Raw genomic sequence first — 21,528 nt, 5'->3', positions numbered from 1 at the left:
GATTTGTCTTTGAAAAACTAGCTACAAATGATACAAAGATTAAAAGAAAGTATTTTAAGTAACACGGAAGTGCAATTTAAAAATGTAAGTTCTAACACATTCCACCTTTGAAATAAAATGTGCTTATACATCCTTTAACCCAATTTTTGAAATTAGAGTAATGTATACTTCATACCTCAAACTTAATATTACTCCATGTTCTAACAGAACAGAAATGTGATCACCAATTAGATTTCCGAGACAGTGTATTTCAGTCCAGAAATAACGAGTGTTGGAACTAGGACATATTTGACACTGTAAGGCATTTCTAACTACACAGAAAAGATGCCAAATGTAATGTTTGCTTTTAGTTTATTAATTTATTTTGAAGGAATCGTTGACTTTCCCAATATGTACTGTTTGGAGGTACGATGCATGCATAGCCTTTTAAAATACCTTTGTACAATTTCACTTCAAAATAATTTGATTCACAGCATACACAGAAATCTAAGAGACATGGTATTTACAAGATTTAGTAAGTTCTTGCTGTTTTAATGAAGAAACTGATCAATTCTTTTACAGCAGGGAAACATGGACATTGGTGTCATTATAAGTATCGTTCGATCTTACTTTTCATGGCTTTAAAAATTAAAATTGAGTCATTCTATTATCTCTGAATGCCCATGCCATGCAAAATCTACTTGTTTTAAATATTTGGGGATGCACATACTACAGGAAAAAATGTATGTCTGGTGAATGTGAAAATGTCATCACAACGAACTTTTACAATAAGAAAATACTGTGAATTCTTTGAGAAACATACAGTAGTGGTGCAACACAGACAGTGCCCGATTTATTGATTGTTTTTAAAGTAACATCTCAATGATCATTTTTTCCTTCTCTACAGATATACATACACACACTGTAACATGAAGTCATTCAAACTCTGCGCAATGACTACATTATTAAAATAAATCAATATGAACTATAAGGGGACATCTTCACATTCCAGGATACATTGCTGATATTTCCAAAGAACAATTTCCCTATACTTTATATTCTTTTTGTTTATACCATCAGACATTACAATTACCTTGAAAAATACTATATAAAACTTGAGTTGCCACAGAAAGTTGCATACGAACCCTAGAGAACTGGGACAAAGCAATGACAAAATTTAAGGAAATAATTAAAAAGTACTAAAATTGAGACCAGCTCCTTAAAAGTTATTAAATTGCTCATCACACATCCCATTTCTTTCAGGGAAATAAACAAATTAGCAACACTTTCCCCAACATCATTTATCTGCTCTAAAACTACTTTTTTTTTCAACGCATTTCTGTTTCTTTAAAACTCCCTGCCTCTACCCTCTCCCAAACAAGGTCATTTTCAATTTGAAACATTTACAATGCCTAGAAAGTTTCTGGGTCCTCTATTACCTCTATAAACCTTTAAGACCTCCAAAAGTTAGGAGGCGATGTAGTTTAACAAAAGGGTAAATGTGCTTTCTACAAACCCAGTTTACAAAAGTGAAATAATTTCAAATGTGAAGTTAGGTCTGTGTGTTAGGAACAAAACTTTTAAGAGATACAAGAAGTGCACCAATTGATCCAAAGAGCATACATAGGCTCCCCTCAGCAGGCAGGTACCAGCCAGTCTGTGCCCTACCGTTCACATGCCAGTTGTCTGTCCGTGGCAATCTGACTAGGAGATCCTTTTGAAAAGGCACCTTGAACGTTGACCTAATTCTTCCAACTGGTCACAGGCATGAAGTAGTGGACATATGGGACACAGTGAAACGTATCAAATGTATCTGTGTCAAATGACTTTGCTTAGTTCAGAAACGGAATACAGCCTATGTGGGTGTATGAAATGGTGCACAATCAGGAATGAACACAGACAAAAAAAACTCCCTCGAAATCAATCTGATGTCTCATACACCATCCTCTACAACTACCGAACAGACCGGTTTCTCGTTTTTCCTGGCAGGTGAAAACAATGATTGACTAGATATATCACCAAAGGGCCGGAACCATGCATCTACTGTATGATAGCAGCTTGTAACTTGGATGTATGTTCATGCAATAGTTTTAAAGTCATCTACGTGGTTTTAATAAAGCATCAAACTGTTTTCATACATGCTACTTTCATTTTCAATTGACAACTGCCAAGTTAATTACTGCCACTTCAGCACATCACTAATAGTGGTAAACCTTTAGCTAGAACACCAAGCAGTATATATATTTCCCCCTAAATTGTTACTAAAGACCAAGTGGGGTCCGCCATCCTGAAAGAGATATGAAACCACACAAAGGCAAAGGCACTGGCCTATCACAGAACAATAGGACTGACAGACCGTTATCAGAGACTGACAGACACCAGTGTCACAAGAGTCTTTCAAGAATGCTGTTTTCAGGTCAATGCTTTTAAGTCCATCTGCTTTCTCACCATTAGTTTCACAGTTTTGCCACAGCTGTTGTATGAGAGATGTTCATCAGTGTAATTACATGGCCACGCTTTGGAGAGTGTGAAAGTATGATCTGGATGGAACACTACGATGCGTTGTCATGCCTTTGGTTTCATTATGCTATGGAGTGCAGCTTATTTTTCCAGGTCTGCCCGGGGTTTACTGCCAAATTTGAATACAGTAACAGCTTGAAGAGTGGGGGGGGCGGGGGGAGTAGGTATTCCCTACAGTCACAACCACAGGTTTAAAAATCCTTAAGGATTAGAAAACCTACCGATTTTATTGCTCTTTACATTTACCCCAATAAGGAGAAGGTTCCAAAATCCAATTCTCAACGATGGTAGAGACCTTAATGAAATGTCTTAGTGATTTTCCAGTGGTGCATTCTAGTGAATCACAGTTTTATCTCTCTTCAGTTATGCACACCCAAAAGTTCTAGTTTCATAAATGAGGAGTGCTTCAGTCTCACGTGCACTGCTTGAACAAACTCAGTGTCATTTCTGAACATGGTATGTTACATTTGAAAAGCTCTCCGTTTCAAAGTCTTCTGTGTTCACCCTTTTCTGAATCCTATTTCTTGACTAGCCTGCTCTTCCTCCCCAAGAGTGTGACCTGATGGCATCGGCTGACTGTCACTGTCCTCACTGGTTTATTAATGTATGTGCAAATAAATAGTTATTGAATATTGATTTTCTTTCAGCTAAGTTAGGATTATGGCACAAAGTATTATCTGTGCTGTAAACATCATGAATTCCTCACAAAACTGAAAGGGAGGTGGGGGCGCGGGAGGGAGGCCCTAATATATGCACTGCAAATATTTCTTGTAGGAACCACAGCTGAGACCAAGATTTCCAAATGGATTTTGGAATGGCTTTACATTTGGCATACATTCACTGTGCTACTGGCAAAGCACAGTTTTATGAGAAGGTCATTCAGGAAATCATACTTTGTAAGGACTTGTTATATTTTGAAAACCGACGACCTAATTAAAAAGCATGCAATAACTTAAAAAAAATCTATTTACGTGGTGTAATTAGGTCTTAGTTACCAGTGTTGATAAATAGCTCACTGAATCATTGTACAAGCGAAAGGGATCTTGTCACCTCTGATTGTACTTCCGACAAAGGGCACACGATATGCCTCATTCCTGACTACTACAAATCACATTTTAAAGCATCTTGTTTGTGTGTTGGAAATTACCCCTGAAAAAAAGCAGCAATTACAAATAACTCTTATTATTTTGCCCCCCCCCCACCCCCAAAAAAAATCAGATTCTGAGTGCTTTTTCCTGTCCTTCTCTTCAGCAGGGAGCAACAGGAAAAAGCACGGGAGCCTTTTCCAGAGAGCTGTGACCAGGGAAGTCTGCTCTGGAGATTCACAGCTTGTCTGCAGAGACTGTAACACGTCAGAACTATGATCCAGAGTTCTGGTTTATAAAATAAGGGCCACTCAGCAGTAACTTGAACAATTGGGATTCCACAGAAGAGTTCTTGACTTCTCTGTGTACATTCTTTCAGGAGTGAATCCTTCCCCAGTTTCAAGTATCCCTTTCTGTGTCTCTGTAATGAGTGAAGAAAGGGGGAAAAACCCTCCCGATTGTTGTTGTAGTGAGCACAGGCAGCTACAGCACCATTCTCCCCCCATGTACTCAGAAATGAAAAGGCTGGACAGATGAAGATTCCCACGGTTTCCTTTTCCTCTAATTGGTGCTCGGTTTCGCTGGCAACGTGGTGCAGACTCTTCGGAGCTCAGGTGTACCGGGGCATCTCACACTGCTCGCAGCGATTTAGTGCTGGGTGGTTCAGAAAGGTGCAGCTGTCACAATTCCAAGGGGCCCCTTCATAGTCTTCATCTCGGGATTGTATCCGAGAACTCAGTATGGAGCCAGGTAGATGCTCTGAGAGAAGTTAGGATGAAAACAGAGAAGAGAATGGCTTTTTTTTCCAAGTAGAATCCAAACTCAAATGAAAAACTATCCCCCCCTTCCCCCGCAAAAAACCCCCCAAGGGAGGTAGGTAGCTTCACATCTTACCTAATGTGAAAGCCAGTTAGCATATGCAGCTACTGGAAATGCATTACCAAAGAAGTTTATAATATATAACAGACTTTGTTCTAAACGATTTACTTCTCTGCTTTAAGATCGAAGTCCAGCATGGATTGATTACCTTCCTAGCTCATTATCTACAGGCAGTGGGTAGTTATTCCAGTCAAATGAAGAAATGAAAATGTTTCACAGCATGTGCCATCTTTAGTCCCCTGTGACCCCCCCTGCACCCCGTGCGTGCGTGCGCATGCGCACGCACATGCTGTGATACATTAACCCTCCGATCGAAGGTGCACCTTCCAGGGGACCTGCAGCTCACAGCGGACATGTGTCCAATAACAATGGCAGTGAGAGTTCATAAAAGAGTTTCCCCCCAGTGTGGTAAAAAGTGAAAGATAAAAGACCACGCAGTTAGTTTTTCATTAGGCTAAAATGATACAGTATAAAGATTATCCTTTATTCTCAGATTCTTTCCTACTTATTATTATTTTTTTTAATGTCTATTCTTAAAATGTCTATACCTGGCCATATGAAATGCTGGCATCCTTATGTTGGTCCCTGGGATTTTATGTTTGAAAATTCTGAAACTGACAGTATTCCTAGGTCCTTATTCTCTCTGGGCTTGTGCTCAAAAAAAAAAAAAGATCTTTGCTTCCAGAGTCAATTTGTAAATCCTGCCTTTTAGGAACCAGTCCCTACTGGAAGTGGGGTCAGGAACAGAGGCTAAAGATCAGCGGGTGGAATTCACCCTGGAATCTGGAGCAAGGTCAGGAGTCTGCAAATTCAGTGTAAAAACACAGTACAATCCTCACTGTCTACTGGAAATGAGATCATGGTCTAAGGTAAGCAGCCTTCTTTTTTTTTTTTTTAAGGTTTTATTTATTTATTTTCAGGCAGAGGGGAAGGGAGGGAGAAAGAGGGAGAGAGAAACATTGATGTGTGGTTGCCTCTCACTTGTCTCCCCACTGGGGATCTGGCCCAGCACCCCAGGCATGTGCCCTGACTGGGAATCGAACTGGCGATGCTCTGGTTTGCAGCCCACGCTCAATCCAATGAACTACACCAGCCAGGGCAGTAAGCAGCCTTCTTGAGCAGGTAATAAAAGAAACTGAGATCTGGGCAAGTTTTAATCAGCGACCATTTTGGGGGTGAAGCGTATCTTCCATGGGAAGTTAATGAGCTGACTGTGGTTACCAATCTGTCTTTAACGATGAGTGGCTGCTGTGAACATTCACCAAGGGGTTAAGAGAACTGGATGTTAAACCCTGAACCTTACCGCAAGCTTAAGGCTCAGGCTCAGTGAGGAGGTGATTTCAGCCTCACGACAGAAGAGAAAACCACTGGCTTCTCCGGCCTATTCCTATGACTATAAAAAGGATATAGGCTTGTTCCTCTGGAATTATCACCCTTTAGTAGTTTTCTTTTTTTGTCTCATGGAGGAATAAAAAGCACATTGTCCAAGCCTTCTGTTACAGGGAAAAGGTTCCACATGCCATTCATTTCCAGAAAAGATCCTCTCTCATACAGTAATCTCCACTATTTACTAAAACAAAATGACCTGAAAACTGAACATTTACAATGTATTTATCACAGAGTGAGAAAATTTAAGATGTTTAACCCTTGAACTGTTACATTCCATTTTGGTATGCTAACTCTAAACATAGCCTTCAACTTTAGATGGTAGTAGTGCAAATGTTTAGCATGAGAAGGTTTTTCAAATTCCTCTTTTCTCTAAGGTACATAAACCTAACTAATCCAGGATACCCAGGGGCTCTTTGCATTATTTAGTACAAGGGAGGAGATTTTTTTCCTCTACCTTTCTGAGTTCTGAGCTGAGACCCTTTCGATATAAAAGTAAGATTAACAGGAGAAAAACAAACCCAAGTTTAATATCACGTATACCTCACAGATACATGGGAGAGACCCAGGAAAACAGAGTAACTCCCGAGATGACCCAAACCACCAATTTAATTAACACCTCCAGCTAAAGACAAAAAAAGATACTGGGGGTGGGAAAGCCAGTAGTGGAAGGTGTAACTAGGAAAGCACAGTGAACAAGGGTAAGGTTTGTTATGCAGATTTAAGTAGCTGCCTTTCTCCACCGCTGAAATTCTCTGGAGATGCAGTCACCGGAGACACCCTTACAAATGGAGATTGCCTTTATAAATGTCAATGTCCCTTACAAAAGGGTAACTTCTGTTTTCCGAGCTTCTCTTACAGCACCTGCAGTTTCTCAAAATAATCCTAATGCCAGAGGCATACTTCGAGGTGGTGTATTTGCTGCCCTTCAGGAACCTAACAATTTCATTTGGAAAAAGAAATCACTCCGAAGTAACTACTCAAAAAATATATTTAAAAGTCACCTAATTTAGAATTATTGTTGGCCCTAAAAAAGGACACCACTCATTTCATCACAAGGAAGTACTGTTTAAATAGAAGCATCTAAAACCCGAAATACATTTTAGATGTCTATTTTCATTTGACTTACAGGTGTGAAATCTTTATGGAATAGTTTACAAGTTAAGATATTTCAGGCCTCATGGAAAATAAAAACAAAAGAATAAGAATATTTATACACAATGAAAACTGAAGTAAATAGTTTTCCTTTAATAGGCTGAATTTCTATAAAATGACCACCCTCCCAAATAGCACTTATCAATTTAATCAATATTGTTTGTATTATATAGTAATTAGCATGCAGAAGATAAAATGCTCAAAAAGGATGCAACTAAAATTTATAAAAACTCTGAATATCTTCTACAGTTTCAAAGATAGCTATTATTTTTCCAACGAGGGAAATAGGTCCAATGGTAAAGAAGAATTCTGTTTTGTTTTGTTTTTTTAACTACATGAAGTGTAATGTAGTTTCATGCTTGGTTTGTTGTTAGGTTGGAATCCTTCCACCTAGTTAATATAATATTAAGAATATTATATTAAGAATATTATATTAAGTAGAAATATCAAACAGAATACTTGTAAAATCTCAAACATACACAATATTTTTACTGAAGCACAGGATAAAGTTCAACAAGCATTATAAAACTTCAGTGAGAAGTTATAAAGTCAACAGCTTTCAAGTTACATTTACCTGGACTTGCTTTCTAGATACTACTACCTTAGAGCAATCTGTCCAATATGGCAACTACTTAAAATGTGGCCACTCTGAATTGAGATGCACTGTAAGCATAAAACGTACACTAGATTTTGAAGACACAGTATGGAAAAAAGAATGTAGTCCGGATGAGTGTGACTCAGTTGGTTAGGCATCTGTCGTTCCCCAAAGCAAAAGGTCATCAGTATGATTCACTGGGGCACGCGCCTGCACTGTGCTTTGGTCCCTGGTCAGGTAACGTACAAGAGACAACCAATCCATGTTCCTCTCCCTCTTTCTCCCTCCCTTCCCCTCTAAGAATAAATACATAAATCTTAAAAAAAAAGACTAAAATATCTCACTACTAATTTATATTGATTTCATATTGAAATGATTAACACATTGTATGTGATTAAGGAAAATATATTAAAATTAATTTCCCTTGTTTCCTTTTTAAATGTATTTACCAGAATATTTTAAATTATGTATGTGGCTAACTTTTCTATTGGAAAGCTCAATCTTAGATATTCAGCAGCGAGAGTATTTTTTAAAGTAAAAAAAAAAAGTTGGCCTTTACTTATGATGACCCTACATGGGTTATATAACACGTGTCTTTGGCCATTTTGCACGAACTCTGAACACAAGTACAAACCATCTGCAGCTGCCGCCTGGGTGTCATGAACGTCAGCCTGTACTTTGGAGGTCACGCTAATTCTTCGGGCTTTCCTCTCAATGGTGCAGGGGTCTGATGAATCTGCAAGAGAAAAAGGGAAGCCAGGAAGAAGGGATCAAGCCATTCATTTAGAAGAGTTGAAAGGCTCACAGAAACTTCTCAGAGGGCATGCACAGTTGAGTGTACACCCCACTTCTATTACCCATTACCTTTCGTACTCTGAGGGCAAGTGCCTACACAGAGCAGTGGCTCTCACCACTTCTTCTATCCTCTGCAAATGCATGGAATAAATGCCTTATTTCACCAGTTTCACACTTTCTGGTGGGTTGGGTACAAACTCAGTAATTAAATGTCAACGTGAAAGCCATATTTGGGGTATTATACTTCAACAATTCCCTGACTAAGCAATGGGGTTGAAAGTAAATTGCCCATATAAGGCTAAACAGAGAACCCATTACAATAACATTAAGCTACAGCACTTTATAATTAAAGGATAAGAGCAGAACTTGAAAAACCAGAACCAATTCCAAATAATACTACATATGGACAATACACACTCCCCAATCATTTCATAAATTCCAATTACCTGCGTGTGCAAAAGCTCAGTAAATACCCTCCAACACGGACTGCTGGCATCCCAATATCTTGCTAGTATACTGTGTCTATTAACTTATAGGTCATTAGTAAGCAGTCCTTGGTAATAAGTAAAAACAAGAAATGGCAGACTTCACATTATTTACCCTTAAAAAACAAAAACAGATCTTGCACTTTTTAACCAGTTCTTAGCCCATAAGCAGTTACTGTACTAGTACAACCAGCCTACCTTCGGAAACGGGTGCTCCAGACTCCTAAGGGTGGTGCTTAGCCCCTAAAAGCACTCCATTATCAGAGTCAAGAAGAGCAGAGGAAATTTCTTAGGCTACAAAACTATAAGGTAAAGCTCCACTTCTTAGGTTTGTAAAGCACTTTATAGCATCACATAGCTCCTTTCTCACTGACCCTTACCTAGCTTGTGCATTTTACAGCACTGACCACTGGTCGCCTCTCTGGCGCACTGACTGGGGATTTCTGCAGAGCGTACACGCTCACTGTATTGCTTAACTACAAAATCCAGTGCAAATTTCTGTCTCCCTTTCTATTTCTTGTTCTCTCTCTTTAGCACACTATTCAATCAGATGAATGTCTATATTTCACCTGGATCTCTTGTACGTAATTATAGTAACACCGAGACATTTATTCTAAATAAAACAATTCTACGCATTATTTTACTTGCTTTTTAAATTTAAGTGGTATGCAAGATGACTTGCATCAAACTAGATAAAGGCCAAGTTAGTCTTTAAAAATTTATACTTTATTTTATTTTTTAAAAAGATTTGTTTTAGAGAGAGGGGAAGTGAGGAAGAGAGGGAGAGAAACTTCAATGAATGAGTTGTCTCTTGCATGCCCCCAACTGGGGACCTGGCCTGAGATGCAGGCATGTGCCCCGATCAGGGATCAAACTGACCACCTTTCAGTCCCCAGGAAGCCAAATTTGATTTCACAGAGAAAACCAAATAGCCAACTAAATCTGTTGTGAAAAGACTTCCTAAAGAATGACAGAATTCACATTGATGTTTCTCTCCCTCCCTCTCTTCCCTTCTCTCTAAAAATAAATAAAATCCAAAAAATAAAAAATAAGAAAATTATAGAATTTAACCAAGTTCTATTTATAAATTTTTACAGAAAAAGGTGAAAGGTTTAAAAACTAGAGGGTATATAAAGCACCATTTTATACTCTCACCAATGGTGTATATTATTATACAATTAAAACTCAATTAGATTTCTAAGTAGAGATCCATTTATAGTGAGGATGTTACTTTAGATGGCTTTCTAGTCTCTTAATTAAAACTATATTGTAGAGTACAAACTGCTTGCGTAGGACTCTCATGCCTTACCTTTGTGGCATCGAGCATCTATCTATGTAATCCATCTGCGTATTTAAGAAATTGATTGTAATTGGAATCCCATTACAACTAACTCTAAATGACTATCCAGTATCAGTTTTAGAAAGAGCCTTTTTAGTGTGGAAGCACTGGTCAGGAGCTAGATGAAACTTGATATTAATGGCACATTAATGCAAGCCCTGCAATTCCTCGCTGAGAAGTACATCAAACAGGAACTTCCCACCTCAAATACATGGTGCTGGTCTCAAAGAGAGAAGGCAGAATGACGTTACCTGCAAAAATTCTATCACCACTGCTAGAAAACTGACTTATATGGGCCCTCTACCTCAAAAAGTTCTCCTTTTATTTCTTTGTGAATTTTTGAGGTAAAATTTATACCATAAAATACAGAAGCCTTAAGTGTACTATTTGATGAGTTTAACCAAATGCACCTGGATAATCCAAATCCCACCCAAGATTTAGAATACTACCATCAGCCCAGAAAATCTCCCCATTCCTTTTCTCAATCTCCAACAACAGTTCTAAGATTATAAATTAATTTAGCTTATTCTATCTGGAATTTCATATAAATAGAATCATGTAGTATATATTCATTTATATTTGATTTCTTTCATTTAGCATTATGTTGAGATTCATGTATCAGTAATTTAGTTTTTGCTGTTATTCCATGGTATGACTATATCAATTTGTATATCCATTCATCTTTTTGATGGACACTTGGTTTGTTTCCAGTTTTTGGTTATGGTGAATAAAAATGGTATGAAACTTCTAAAAAACCAAGTCATGCCCTGGCTGGTGTGGCTCGGTGGATTGAGGGCTGGCCTGCGAACCAAAGGGTCTCTGGTTTGATTGCCAGTCAGGGCACAGGCCTGGGTTGTGGGCTGGGTCCCCAATGGGAGGCGTGCAAGAGGCAACCACGCGTTGATGTTTCTCTCCCTCTCTCTCTCCCTCCCTCCCCTTCTCTCTAAAAAAGTAAGTAAATAAACAAACAAGTCATTTTGTAGACAAGTGCTTTAGATTATCTTGTATAAATTTTTAGAGGTAGAACTGTTGATGGACTACAGGGCAGGTGAATGGTTTTACAATAAAATGGCCAAAACGTTTTCCAAAATTTGGGATTTTAGCCATTCCGGTGGGTGAGAGGTGGTACCTCAGGATTTTAATTTGTATTTTCCTACTGTCCACTCAAGTTGAGTATTTTCATGTGCGTATCGGCCATTTACATATATATTCCTTTGTGAAGCATCTGCTCAATATGTTTTGTCCCTTTTTTTTAATTGGGCTTTTAAATTATTGTCATAGTTCTTTATATATTCTTGATACCAGTTCTGTAACAGTTACGTGTTTTGCAAATATTTTCTCCCAGTTTGTGGTTTGCCTTAATAGTGTCTCTTGACAAGCACTAGGCTTCAATGCTTCCTGTGTCCCATCGGAAAATCTCTATCTACATCTGAATTGCAAAGATACTCTATGTTTTATTCTGGAAGCTTTATAGTTTAGCTCTCACACTGAGGTGTGTATGACCTATCTCCAATTTTTGTGTACAGTATGACATAAGGATCAAACTTTGTTTCTTTTTCCCACATGGATATCCAGTTCTTCCAGCACAGGTTATTGAAAAGACTTTTCCTTTTCCATGAGTTGCTTAGGTGCTTTTGTCAAAACTTTAATGGCAGTGTGAGGGTCTACAACCTGGGCTCTCTATTCTGTTGCTATTATGCATTTTTTTATCCCCATGCTAGTGCAGCCTTATAGTAAGTTCTGGAGTTGGTTAGCATAAGACTTCCAACTTCGCTCTTCTTTTTAAGATTGTTTTCAATGTTCTAAGTCTTCAGCATTTCCACGTGAATTTTAGAACTGGTTTACTAACTTCTACCAAAAAACAAAGGCCTAGTGGAGTTCCAATCAGTATTGCAGGATAGCTACAAAATCAACATGGGAAGAATAGGTATCTTAACAATATTCATTTAATCATGAATATGGTATATTACTCTATTTAAGTCTTCTATTTTCTTTTGGCAATGTTTTCCAGTTGCCAGTGTACATATCTTGGGTAAAATTTATTCATGTGTTGGTGTTATTGATGGTATTGTGATTATATATCAGCAAACCACTGGAAAATAAAATGAAAAAGGTAAAAACATGGATTTTGTATACTGACCTTACATCCCCAAGACCTTGTTAAATTCATTACTTCTAATGGTTGTTTTTTCAGTGCCCTTAGATATTCTTTGCAAAGGATCGTGCCTCCTGCAATTGCTGCTGAATTGTCAGATGTTTTGTCAGCTGCTTCTAGTGAAATGACTAGACGCTTTTTCTCCTTTAATGTTACATTCCTGAGCTAAACCCAACTTGGCCATGATGTATTATCTTTTTCATATATTGTAAATATTTAATGAAAGCTTTTTTGCTTTTATGTTCATCAGTGATATTGATCTATAATTTTGTTTTCTTTTGGAGGCAGTAGGTAGGTAATGTCTTTAATCGAGTTTGGGAATCAGGGTTCTGCTGGCTCCATTAAAAAAAAATGGAAGGCTTTCCTTTATTTTCTCAAAGAGTTTGTGTAAGACTGGTGTTATCTCATCCTTAAATGTTTGATATTCTGGAGTTCTCTCTGTAGGAAAATTTTTGATAACAGATTCAATATTTTATCAATGTATAGATAGCTATTAATACTTCCTATTTCATCTTGTTTTCAGTTTTGTTGGTTACATTTTTCAAGGCATGTCAATTTCATCTAAGGTGTCGAGCTTATTGGCAAAAAATGTTCATCATACTCCTTTATTATTTTACAGAGTAATACCATTATGGTTATGGTAATTTGTGTTCATTTTTTTAATCAGCTGACTTTAGAACTTACGGATTTTGTTTCTTTCAGAGATCAAACTTTTGGCTTTGTTGTTTTTGTTTTCTATCTCATTGCCTAGTCTTATCTCTCCTTCTACTTTTCTAGTTTCTTGAGGTGGAATATTAGATCATTGATGTTAGCTCTTGTCTTATACTACTAGCATTTAAAGCTATAAATTTCCTTCTAAGCACTGCTTTAACACCTCACCCAAAGAGAGGTCTAGCTTTGTCTCCAGCTCCTTGGAGATAACCTCTAAAATCTTGAAGCTTCCCAAGTGATAGAAGTCTCTTTGTTATTTATGGTTGGGCCCTCTGGACCACACCTGAGAATGTATGCTAATGAGGTGGCTCAAGGTGGATATATAGTCCACCATTTCTTGCCAACTTGGTCTTCTGTTCCGAGGGAACAACTTTTCAATGCACTCCCTTAAATAGGGTGATTCCTCCATGACAGCCCTTGAATCAATTAACTGAAGTTTATCTATTGGATTATCAGTAAGTAACCCTTCCTTAGTAGACACTGAGGCAAAATCAAGTTTACAGATTCATGTTTTAGCCCTGGCTGGTGTGGCTCAGTGGATTGAGTGCCAGCCTGCAAACAAAGGGCATTGGGTCGATTCCCAGTCAGGGCACATGCTTGCTTGGGTTGCAGGCAACTGATTAACGTTTCTTCTCTTCCCCTGTCTCTAAAAATAAATAATTTTTTTTTTTTAAAGAGAGAAAAAGTGGTCAATGATATATAACCCAGTGACTTTCAACTTGAAGCTGTATTTAATGTTACCATAGTGCCAAATCTGGTACTTGGCAGTCAACCACTAAAATTCTTCTTTGTGCCCTTCTTAGAAATTAGTAGGCTATTTTAAATGCACATTGGATGACAGACACATCCATGGTAGTATTAAACAGTAAGAGGAACAACAGATACCATGTTGCAACCTATAAGTGAAATACTTAAAACACTCTGTAATGAGCTTTAAAACAAATATTTAAGTAATTTAGGTCAGGTAATACTATTTAGACAGAATGTATACATTCTCTGATTAATAATAATTGTGAGATTTTAAAATGTTATACCCTTAGATGATATTTTTTCTTTTAAAGTAAGACATTCCTAAAAAATGTCTTCATGATCATTCTATTTTGAGTTGCTTAAAGCTTTAAGGATTAAGATCTGAAATGCATACTTTAGCTCAGTCTTGAGAATTATATTTATAAAATAACATGGGCCATTAATAAGAATGGGGCAGGAAACCTAGCTGGTATGGCTCAGGGACTGGGTGCCAGCCTATGAACCAAAGGGTCGCTGGTTGATTCCCAGTCAAGGCACAAGCCTGGGTTGTGGGCCAGGTCCCCAGTAGGGGGCATGTGAGGGGCAACCACACAATGATGTTTCTCATCCTCCCTTTCTGCCTCCTCTCTGTAAAAATAAATAAATAAAATCTTTTAAAAAAATAATGGGTAACACCCAAAATATATTTATATAAATCCTTAGAAAGTATTTATATAAATAATGCTAGTTTGATTAAGGTATCTCTCTAATTTTCACTAGGTAATCAATCATTCATCTAAGGTTTCACTAATATAAAATAAATAGAAAATTTGGAAATTTTAGTGTGTTATAAATTATGAAGTCAATCATGACAAAATATTCTGCTGGTCAATGAAGAATTCTACAAGGAAAAAAAATAACAGGGCAGAAAAAGTTTAAATTCAATGACTGATTAAAATTTCATTCAAATTAATTTTTAAGATAATGAAATGCCAATTAATTAAACATTTGGTACATAAAAATTATAAGAGATTTGATACTTTTAATATTACATGAAAATGACTTAACAATTATCGAAAACTGATTCCTCCAAATTTTGGATTTGCGTAGGATCTATTTTGCTCGCCTGCTGAGTACACAAGGATGCTTTTGTGGCCTGTTAAATAATCTTGATCTACTCAAGTCACACTTTCCATTCTAACTCCAGACCTTTAAAATTCTCATTATTTAGTAGGAACTATCTTTTAGGATTATAGCTTTTACAGTGCTGGGTAAATTTTAACTATATACTATACTACGATTTCAACTTAAAAAAATAAATTATCCTACTGAATGATCTTTGACAATAATTCTAGGAGTTAATTAATAAAGTTCGGGGACATTTTATTATTGCCATGAACAAGTTAAATGGAAATTGTTTCAGCTGTCAATGTGAACTCCCAAAGAATTTTCATATTTATTTGTATGTTTGTGACATTTTGCTACTCACCTTTCTTAGATGGCTTGGGTGGTACCACGGGGCCAGGTTGTATGTTATCATAAAAATTATTCATGGCTTTCGGGTCAAAGTTTCCTATAAGAAAAATAACATCACCAGGCACTTAGAGTTATTTTTCCTGTTACTTGAATTTTTTGTTATGGGAATTAAACTTGTAAGAAGGGGAAACTCTTCTCCAGGGTTTTAAAACTCATTGTATTATCTTACTCCCTTCCCACTGAAATGATTTTATCATTGTGAGAAAAGACCCAAGAAACTAACACATCGGTGTCTATCTAGTGTTCACCTAAAGGAATATTTTTCTTACTGTAAAGCTAGTCTCTTGGCAGATTTAAGCATGTGGCGCATTTAGGGAGGTAAATGAAGGTGAGATATGAAAGAATGGCTGAACTGTTTTTCTGTTTGTTTTGATTTTAGTGAACCAAACCATAAGGTTTAAATGGTGAAAGCTCAATTCAATATCTTTCTTAATTTACCTTAATATTTAATCTATTATAAATTCAACTATTAAAGAACCCAAATATGTACATTTACAAAGATTTTTCAAGTGTTGGTATCAGCAGCTCATGGATTCCTATCTTCCAAAAAAAAAAAAAAAAAAGGCTCTTAAATGTCACCTACAGATTTGTCAATGATAAAAGATGATACAGTGCCAATTTGAGAATAATAGAGCAATCCCTGAGAATTTTGTCTTGCCACGAAATTTTCTCCTCTCTGAAAATGTTCACTCCTTGATCTAGTGTCTATTTCAGCCCCATCTCCTGCCAGGACTCCTCCAAGGTCAGTTTTGATCCAGAGCCAGCTTTTGGTCCTACCTCCACTTTTGTGAACCTAACACTGCCATCTCCTCGTTCTGCACAATGCTAATTAATGTTAATTTGCTTTGTAACTGCACCCATTATTATTTCCAGAGGACGTTATATGACATTGATGAAGTTCAAATATATTGGATCTCTTGATTTCTAGACCTACATTTTTCCCAGCAAAATTTTTCCTCACCAAAACAGACGATAAAGCTGCTTTTCAGCAAATCATACACTGATTTGCATCTAATCTAAATGTCTCCCAAATGTCTACATTCTTTCTCTCACCTAAAAGTTTAGATTGCAAATTTATATATATAAAATTTTCCCAGAGCATGGAAGAGTAGAGATTTAGAAATGCTTAAGCACCAAAAAAGAGCTCTTTGTTGTCCAATGGAGACCAAAAACACAGCTCTTCACTTATAAAATCTTAACAGTCATTTCCCTTACAGGTCCTATTATGAATGCTTTTATCCATTTGTGTATGCTATTTTAAGATATTTTCTGAAAGTAATTCCTATGACTGCTCAGGAAACCCACAATGCTATTTTGCTATATTAATTGGATCTTATTATGCTTTAAGATGCTTCATATGTATTTCTTCAATTACTTAAGTTACAGCTGATGTTCTAATTTCTAGATCTCATTAGGGTACTATAAATACCCTAACCAAATGTTTGTTTGTTTTGCTTCAAAGAACACAAAGGCAAAAAAAAAAATCAATGCTATCTTCTAGTATAGTAGCAATAGTTTATATAACCACTACATTTATGCACAGTAACTCTTTCATTGCTTAAAGCTACTAGGCTATAGAGTAACTAGGCCTCTGAAAACAACTTCAAGGGCACACCTAACTAGATCCTTCAACTTTCACATTCAAACTTACTTACTTGTGTTCAGATAGTTCTACGTCTTTTAGGTTCCCCTGCTTCTACTACTTAGCCTTGCCTTAAAAAATGGCAATGGAGTCATTTTATATAAACCTCTTAAAATATAGTAGAAGCTCTCTTAGCTGCCATAATTAAGAACAGTAAGGTGGGGGCTGATTAAAACACGGAATTGTTAGGAAAAATTACATGTCAACTTCAATGTAGCAGAACATATAAACATGGCAGTATTTTAATGTTGGACCAAGAGCTTTTCTTTACCTGTCTGTTGACTGAAGGTTCTATATTGTCTTTTATAAACTACACCCGTGATGAGCTAAAGTGTGGTGGGCAAACTTTTTCTACAAAGTGAGATGGCAAACACCTTAGGCACTGTAGACCCGTGATGCCATCCCTGTTGCAAAGCCCCCAACTGCACCACCGAAGCACAAAAGCAGTCCAGGGCAATATGTAAACAAATGGAATGGCTATGTTCCATTAAAACTATTTTGAAAAACAGGCAGCAGGCTACTTTGCTGAACCCTGATACTTATTTTCACTTCTTCAGGATGGAGCAAGAAAGATACTAAAACCATTTGACGACAGAAACCTCTTAAATTTTTAATTTCCCCCTTAACCCTTTACCGTAGCTTTCACCCATTATCTAATTCACAGTCCCTATTTGCTTTGCCTTTGGGTCTTTAAAAGGGTTTTTGCCTTTGATTTTTATAGAAAAAGCCGCTTCTCCTGACTTCACATCATTTTAATAACGGGCATAAACAGGTTTAGGAACAGGCACAACTGAGGCCTGGTAAGCGGACAATTCCAATCCTACGCAGACATGCCAACATGTGGCTTCCTGCCGGGACTGTGCAGTGGCTGCGGACTCTGTCACTACAGTGTCCAGACGAAATGAAGAACATCTCTACCCTGGTGAGCTGGGCAAATGAAAGGCAGTTAAGAGAGCTTCTAGTGTAGTGTCCTTCTATAAGAAAGCCAAAAGAAGAAAAACAAAACCCCCGGAAACAAAAACAAACAAAAAACTCCTGAAAACTCTAAGGTATAGTTCCATGTTTTTATGAAACATGAATAAACTGCCATGTGGAATTCTCTTTAAAACCAGAAATCTGATATTTTGACTTGGGATCCCTATTTTTACAAATATTTTAGATGACTCACATAAAATGAACCTACTAAGTTTTAGAATTAAAACCCGTAATTTACAGTAAATGACTAAAAGAGGATAAATGCAGAGTAACAACACAGAACAGACTTAATGGTGAAATTACCAAAGTAAAACTCTTTTTTGATCCCCACTCTGACCTCCAACCATGAGGTGGAGGGATCTGTGTACCAGGATTGTAATTTTACAGTGGATAAAAACTTTTCTCTTAAGTCTACAAAACCAAAATGATTGCTATTTAAGCAACTTAAAACACCACACTATTACTTATGGTTTACCAAATAATCAATTCTATACCTCTAGATTGAAGGAGGTCAACTTCTTTCAGTGTACAGTCAACATTTATCTGGAGTTGTCTGTTCATGCTTCTCAATCTTGTCATTTCCTCAGGCTAGTAAGAAAGGACCCAAAATAGCAATTGTGGGAAAGTCATTATCAAGCCCAACATTTAAGAACTGCTATTCATGTTAATCGTTCTGATTGGTTATTACCAAGAGTATGGCCTTAGCCCACAACAGGGCATGTTTAAGAAGTCCTATGTGTTACGTATTTCAAGGAATAGTCAGATACAACGGGGACATCAGCACGGCCACATATAAACAAAATCTGCACATAATGTGGTGGGCTAATAGTAGACTGTTCTATCATACAAAATACTACCACTTTAGTCACAGAGCACTAAGAATATTTTAGTTCTATGTTTTCATGACAAGGGAAACTAATAAGTATGAACCTTTTAAACAAGCAACATCCATTTTTTTAGTCTTGCCCAGGATTATTGGAATTACAACAATACTAATTTTAATTAACACTTACTGAGTGGCAGGCACCTGTGTTCAGCAACATTTTCTCATTCTTTCCTTAAAACACTCTTTCAAGGTTAAGTACCAATATCACTCACAATTTATACATGAGGAAGCTGAGGCACAGAGGTTATATAATTTCCCCAAGGTTATAAAAGAGACAGAATTTGTATCTAAATGTCTTCTCTATACATAGAATCAATTAATCTAATACATGAAAACTTCAGGAACAATTGGATTCCATTCTTCCTCCAACTTTGTTTCCTTCTGCCTCGACCTTTCCAGCCCAGCCTACTCCTTAGGCCTTTCAGGGCATACACACAACACTGAAATGTGAAGCGAGTCCTTCACATTTCAGTTAAATAAAGCTTTTTGGAAGCTTTTATCTCCCCTTACATTCTGAATTCTTTTACTATTTTCCATATATGTATAGTAAAAAAGTTAGGGCTCAGACTCCAGAGGTATGAGGACTGAAGCTTTCGGCACAGCCTAGATACTGACTCAGTTTCTAAGGTGATCCTATAAAGCAAAAGATAAAAATCGGCTATGACAGGAAGACAAAATAAAATCCCATTCTGTTAAAAACATATAGTTTGCTAAAAACCAAATACTATGTTATTGTAAGAATGAAGAAAAATGAGCAAAATGGGTTATTTTAATTCACTACAATGCAAGATCTTATGCTGTTAGGAGGTATTACTAGAATAACTGGGAAGGCCCACTAAATTAGCAGCTATCAAAAGTTTAAAATAAGGCCCTGATTGGTGTGGCTCAGTGGGTTGGGTGTCATCCTGCAAAGCGAAGGTCTCTTGTTTGATTACGGTCAGGGCTCATGCCTAGGTTGCGGCCAGGGTCCTTGGTTGGTGGCATGCGACAGGCAACTGATCAATGTTTCTCTTCCTCTCTTTCTCCCTTCCCTTACCCCTTTCTGAAAATAAATCTTTTTTAAAAAAGTTTAAAGTAAGTGCTATAACAGGCAAAATAGAGTAAGAGCTATAATCCCTAAGAATGCCAGGGGAGCATAAAAGTCATTTAGGACTATTTATTAGGGATTGCTTCCCTTTTCTCATTCCCATGGGTAAACCATGTGACATTAACATGTAAAGTTGCTTCTACCTTGTCTACCAGGCAATATGAAGGCTTTAGCTAAAGCAGTTGTTCAAGGATGTCAAAGACTGATGCTGTCTTACTAGGAATATGTGAAAGAACCTATTTTCTTTGTGGAATCATATTGGCAAAGTCAAACACATGAAGAAGCTGATCATTCCTATATATGGTGGGGGGAATGCCTCAGCATGGCATCCCTTGAATAGTGAAGCTCTATAACTAAGTATGAAAAGATTACAGTACTGCACATTTGCTCATAATGACAATTTCCAAAGACAGTAGAACCAGTGGAACTCACTGACCTAAGAGTTTTATTTATAAGATTCTATGTCTTTTTTCATAGCTCTTGATTGAGGGGGAAAAAGTTGTTTCTGAAAGTTACTGCCATTCATCAAAAAATACAGTTTTTTCCTGGAGAAGGGGTTTCTAGAATGACTATGTGTAATTTATAGTTGTTTGTAAACTACCAGGATGTTTATAACCATTCTTTCAAAATTAAAAATTACAAATTTTTTTAAAAGGTGCCAAAAATACCGAATCAACTGTTTCAGCACTTTAAGAAGCTGTGTCACAGAGACCAAGGCTGAAGACCACTGATGGTCTTTAGTGGTTTGGCCCCAGTTACACAGTTGGGACTCAAAGTGGTGGGTTAATCCAAAAACTCAATTAGTCAGAACAAGATGAATGGGAGGAAAAACTTTGGGGGTGGGGTAATTGGCAGCTCTCTGCCTATTAAAATTCTATGTATCTTTAAATTTCCCCCTCCTCCATGAAACTGTCTCATCTTTGAACCCTACCAGCAAAAAACTAGCATTTTAATCTCTGGACTCCAAAGGCATTTAATAGCACTACCATTCAGTTGGCCGGCACTTCTCATTTACTGCCTTACATCATCTTCTCTCTCTCTCTCTCTCTCACACGTTCCTAGAAGGAGATGACATCTCCCGTGGCATTTAATACGATGCTTTGCAAATGGTAGACTGAGAAAAATGATGGTGGTAACGCGCCTTGCACTTCTGCCCTCCTTAGTTCCTCTGAGTTTCTGCAATTGTGCACAAGCTGGTCACAAATGTGCACTCCAGTGTCGTTAGGCACACTTCTAACCAATTTTTCATACATTGCTTTGTAAGAAATAAATGTTTGACAACCCGAAGGTAGCAATATGGGCTCAGTACCAAAAAAGTCTGTTCTCTATTGCATAATCTACACAAGTGGGACAGTGATAAATCTGGATAGCCACTTAATGTCAGACACTTTATATACAAATACTTTGTCTCTTGATCTTGACCAAAATATTAAAATGAACTTGTTATATTCCTTTTTTTTGTAAGGGAAAATCAACTGCAGGGAAGTCAGATATAACCAGTCAGTGCCACAACTGTTCTGGCTCCAGAGCCTATGTGGGCACTCTTTCAACTATGTCATGGTGCCTCAATGAGCTTCTATGAACAAAAA

At 37.2% G+C, this 21,528-nt stretch overlaps 1 protein-coding gene across 2 annotated transcripts in view; it reads right to left on the bottom strand.

Annotated features, from left to right (window-relative positions):
- Positions 1-334: 334 nt before the first annotated feature.
- The window catches only part of TAB3 (TGF-beta activated kinase 1 (MAP3K7) binding protein 3), a 60,856-nt gene continuing 39,662 nt past the window's right edge, over positions 335-21,528 (bottom strand). For both annotated transcript variants that reach the window (XM_045856041.1, XM_045856040.1), the window contains 4 exons: positions 18,461-18,554; positions 15,303-15,386; positions 8,234-8,335; positions 335-4,343 (listed from right to left, as the gene is read on the bottom strand). In XM_045856041.1, the coding sequence (XP_045711997.1) occupies positions 4,195-4,343; positions 8,234-8,335; positions 15,303-15,386; positions 18,461-18,554 (429 nt within the window). In that variant the 3' untranslated portion in view covers positions 335-4,194. The remainder of the gene's footprint in view (positions 4,344-8,233; positions 8,336-15,302; positions 15,387-18,460; positions 18,555-21,528) is intronic.

The sequence above is a fragment of the Phyllostomus hastatus genome, unplaced genomic scaffold (assembly GCF_019186645.2).
Source record: "Phyllostomus hastatus isolate PE091 unplaced genomic scaffold, TTU_PhHast_1.1 phas_scaffold_12, whole genome shotgun sequence".
In the NCBI taxonomy this organism is placed as follows: domain Eukaryota; kingdom Metazoa; phylum Chordata; class Mammalia; order Chiroptera; family Phyllostomidae; genus Phyllostomus; species Phyllostomus hastatus.
The sequence above is the reverse complement of the archived record's forward strand: the minus strand, read 5'-3'. Positions and strand labels throughout refer to the sequence as shown.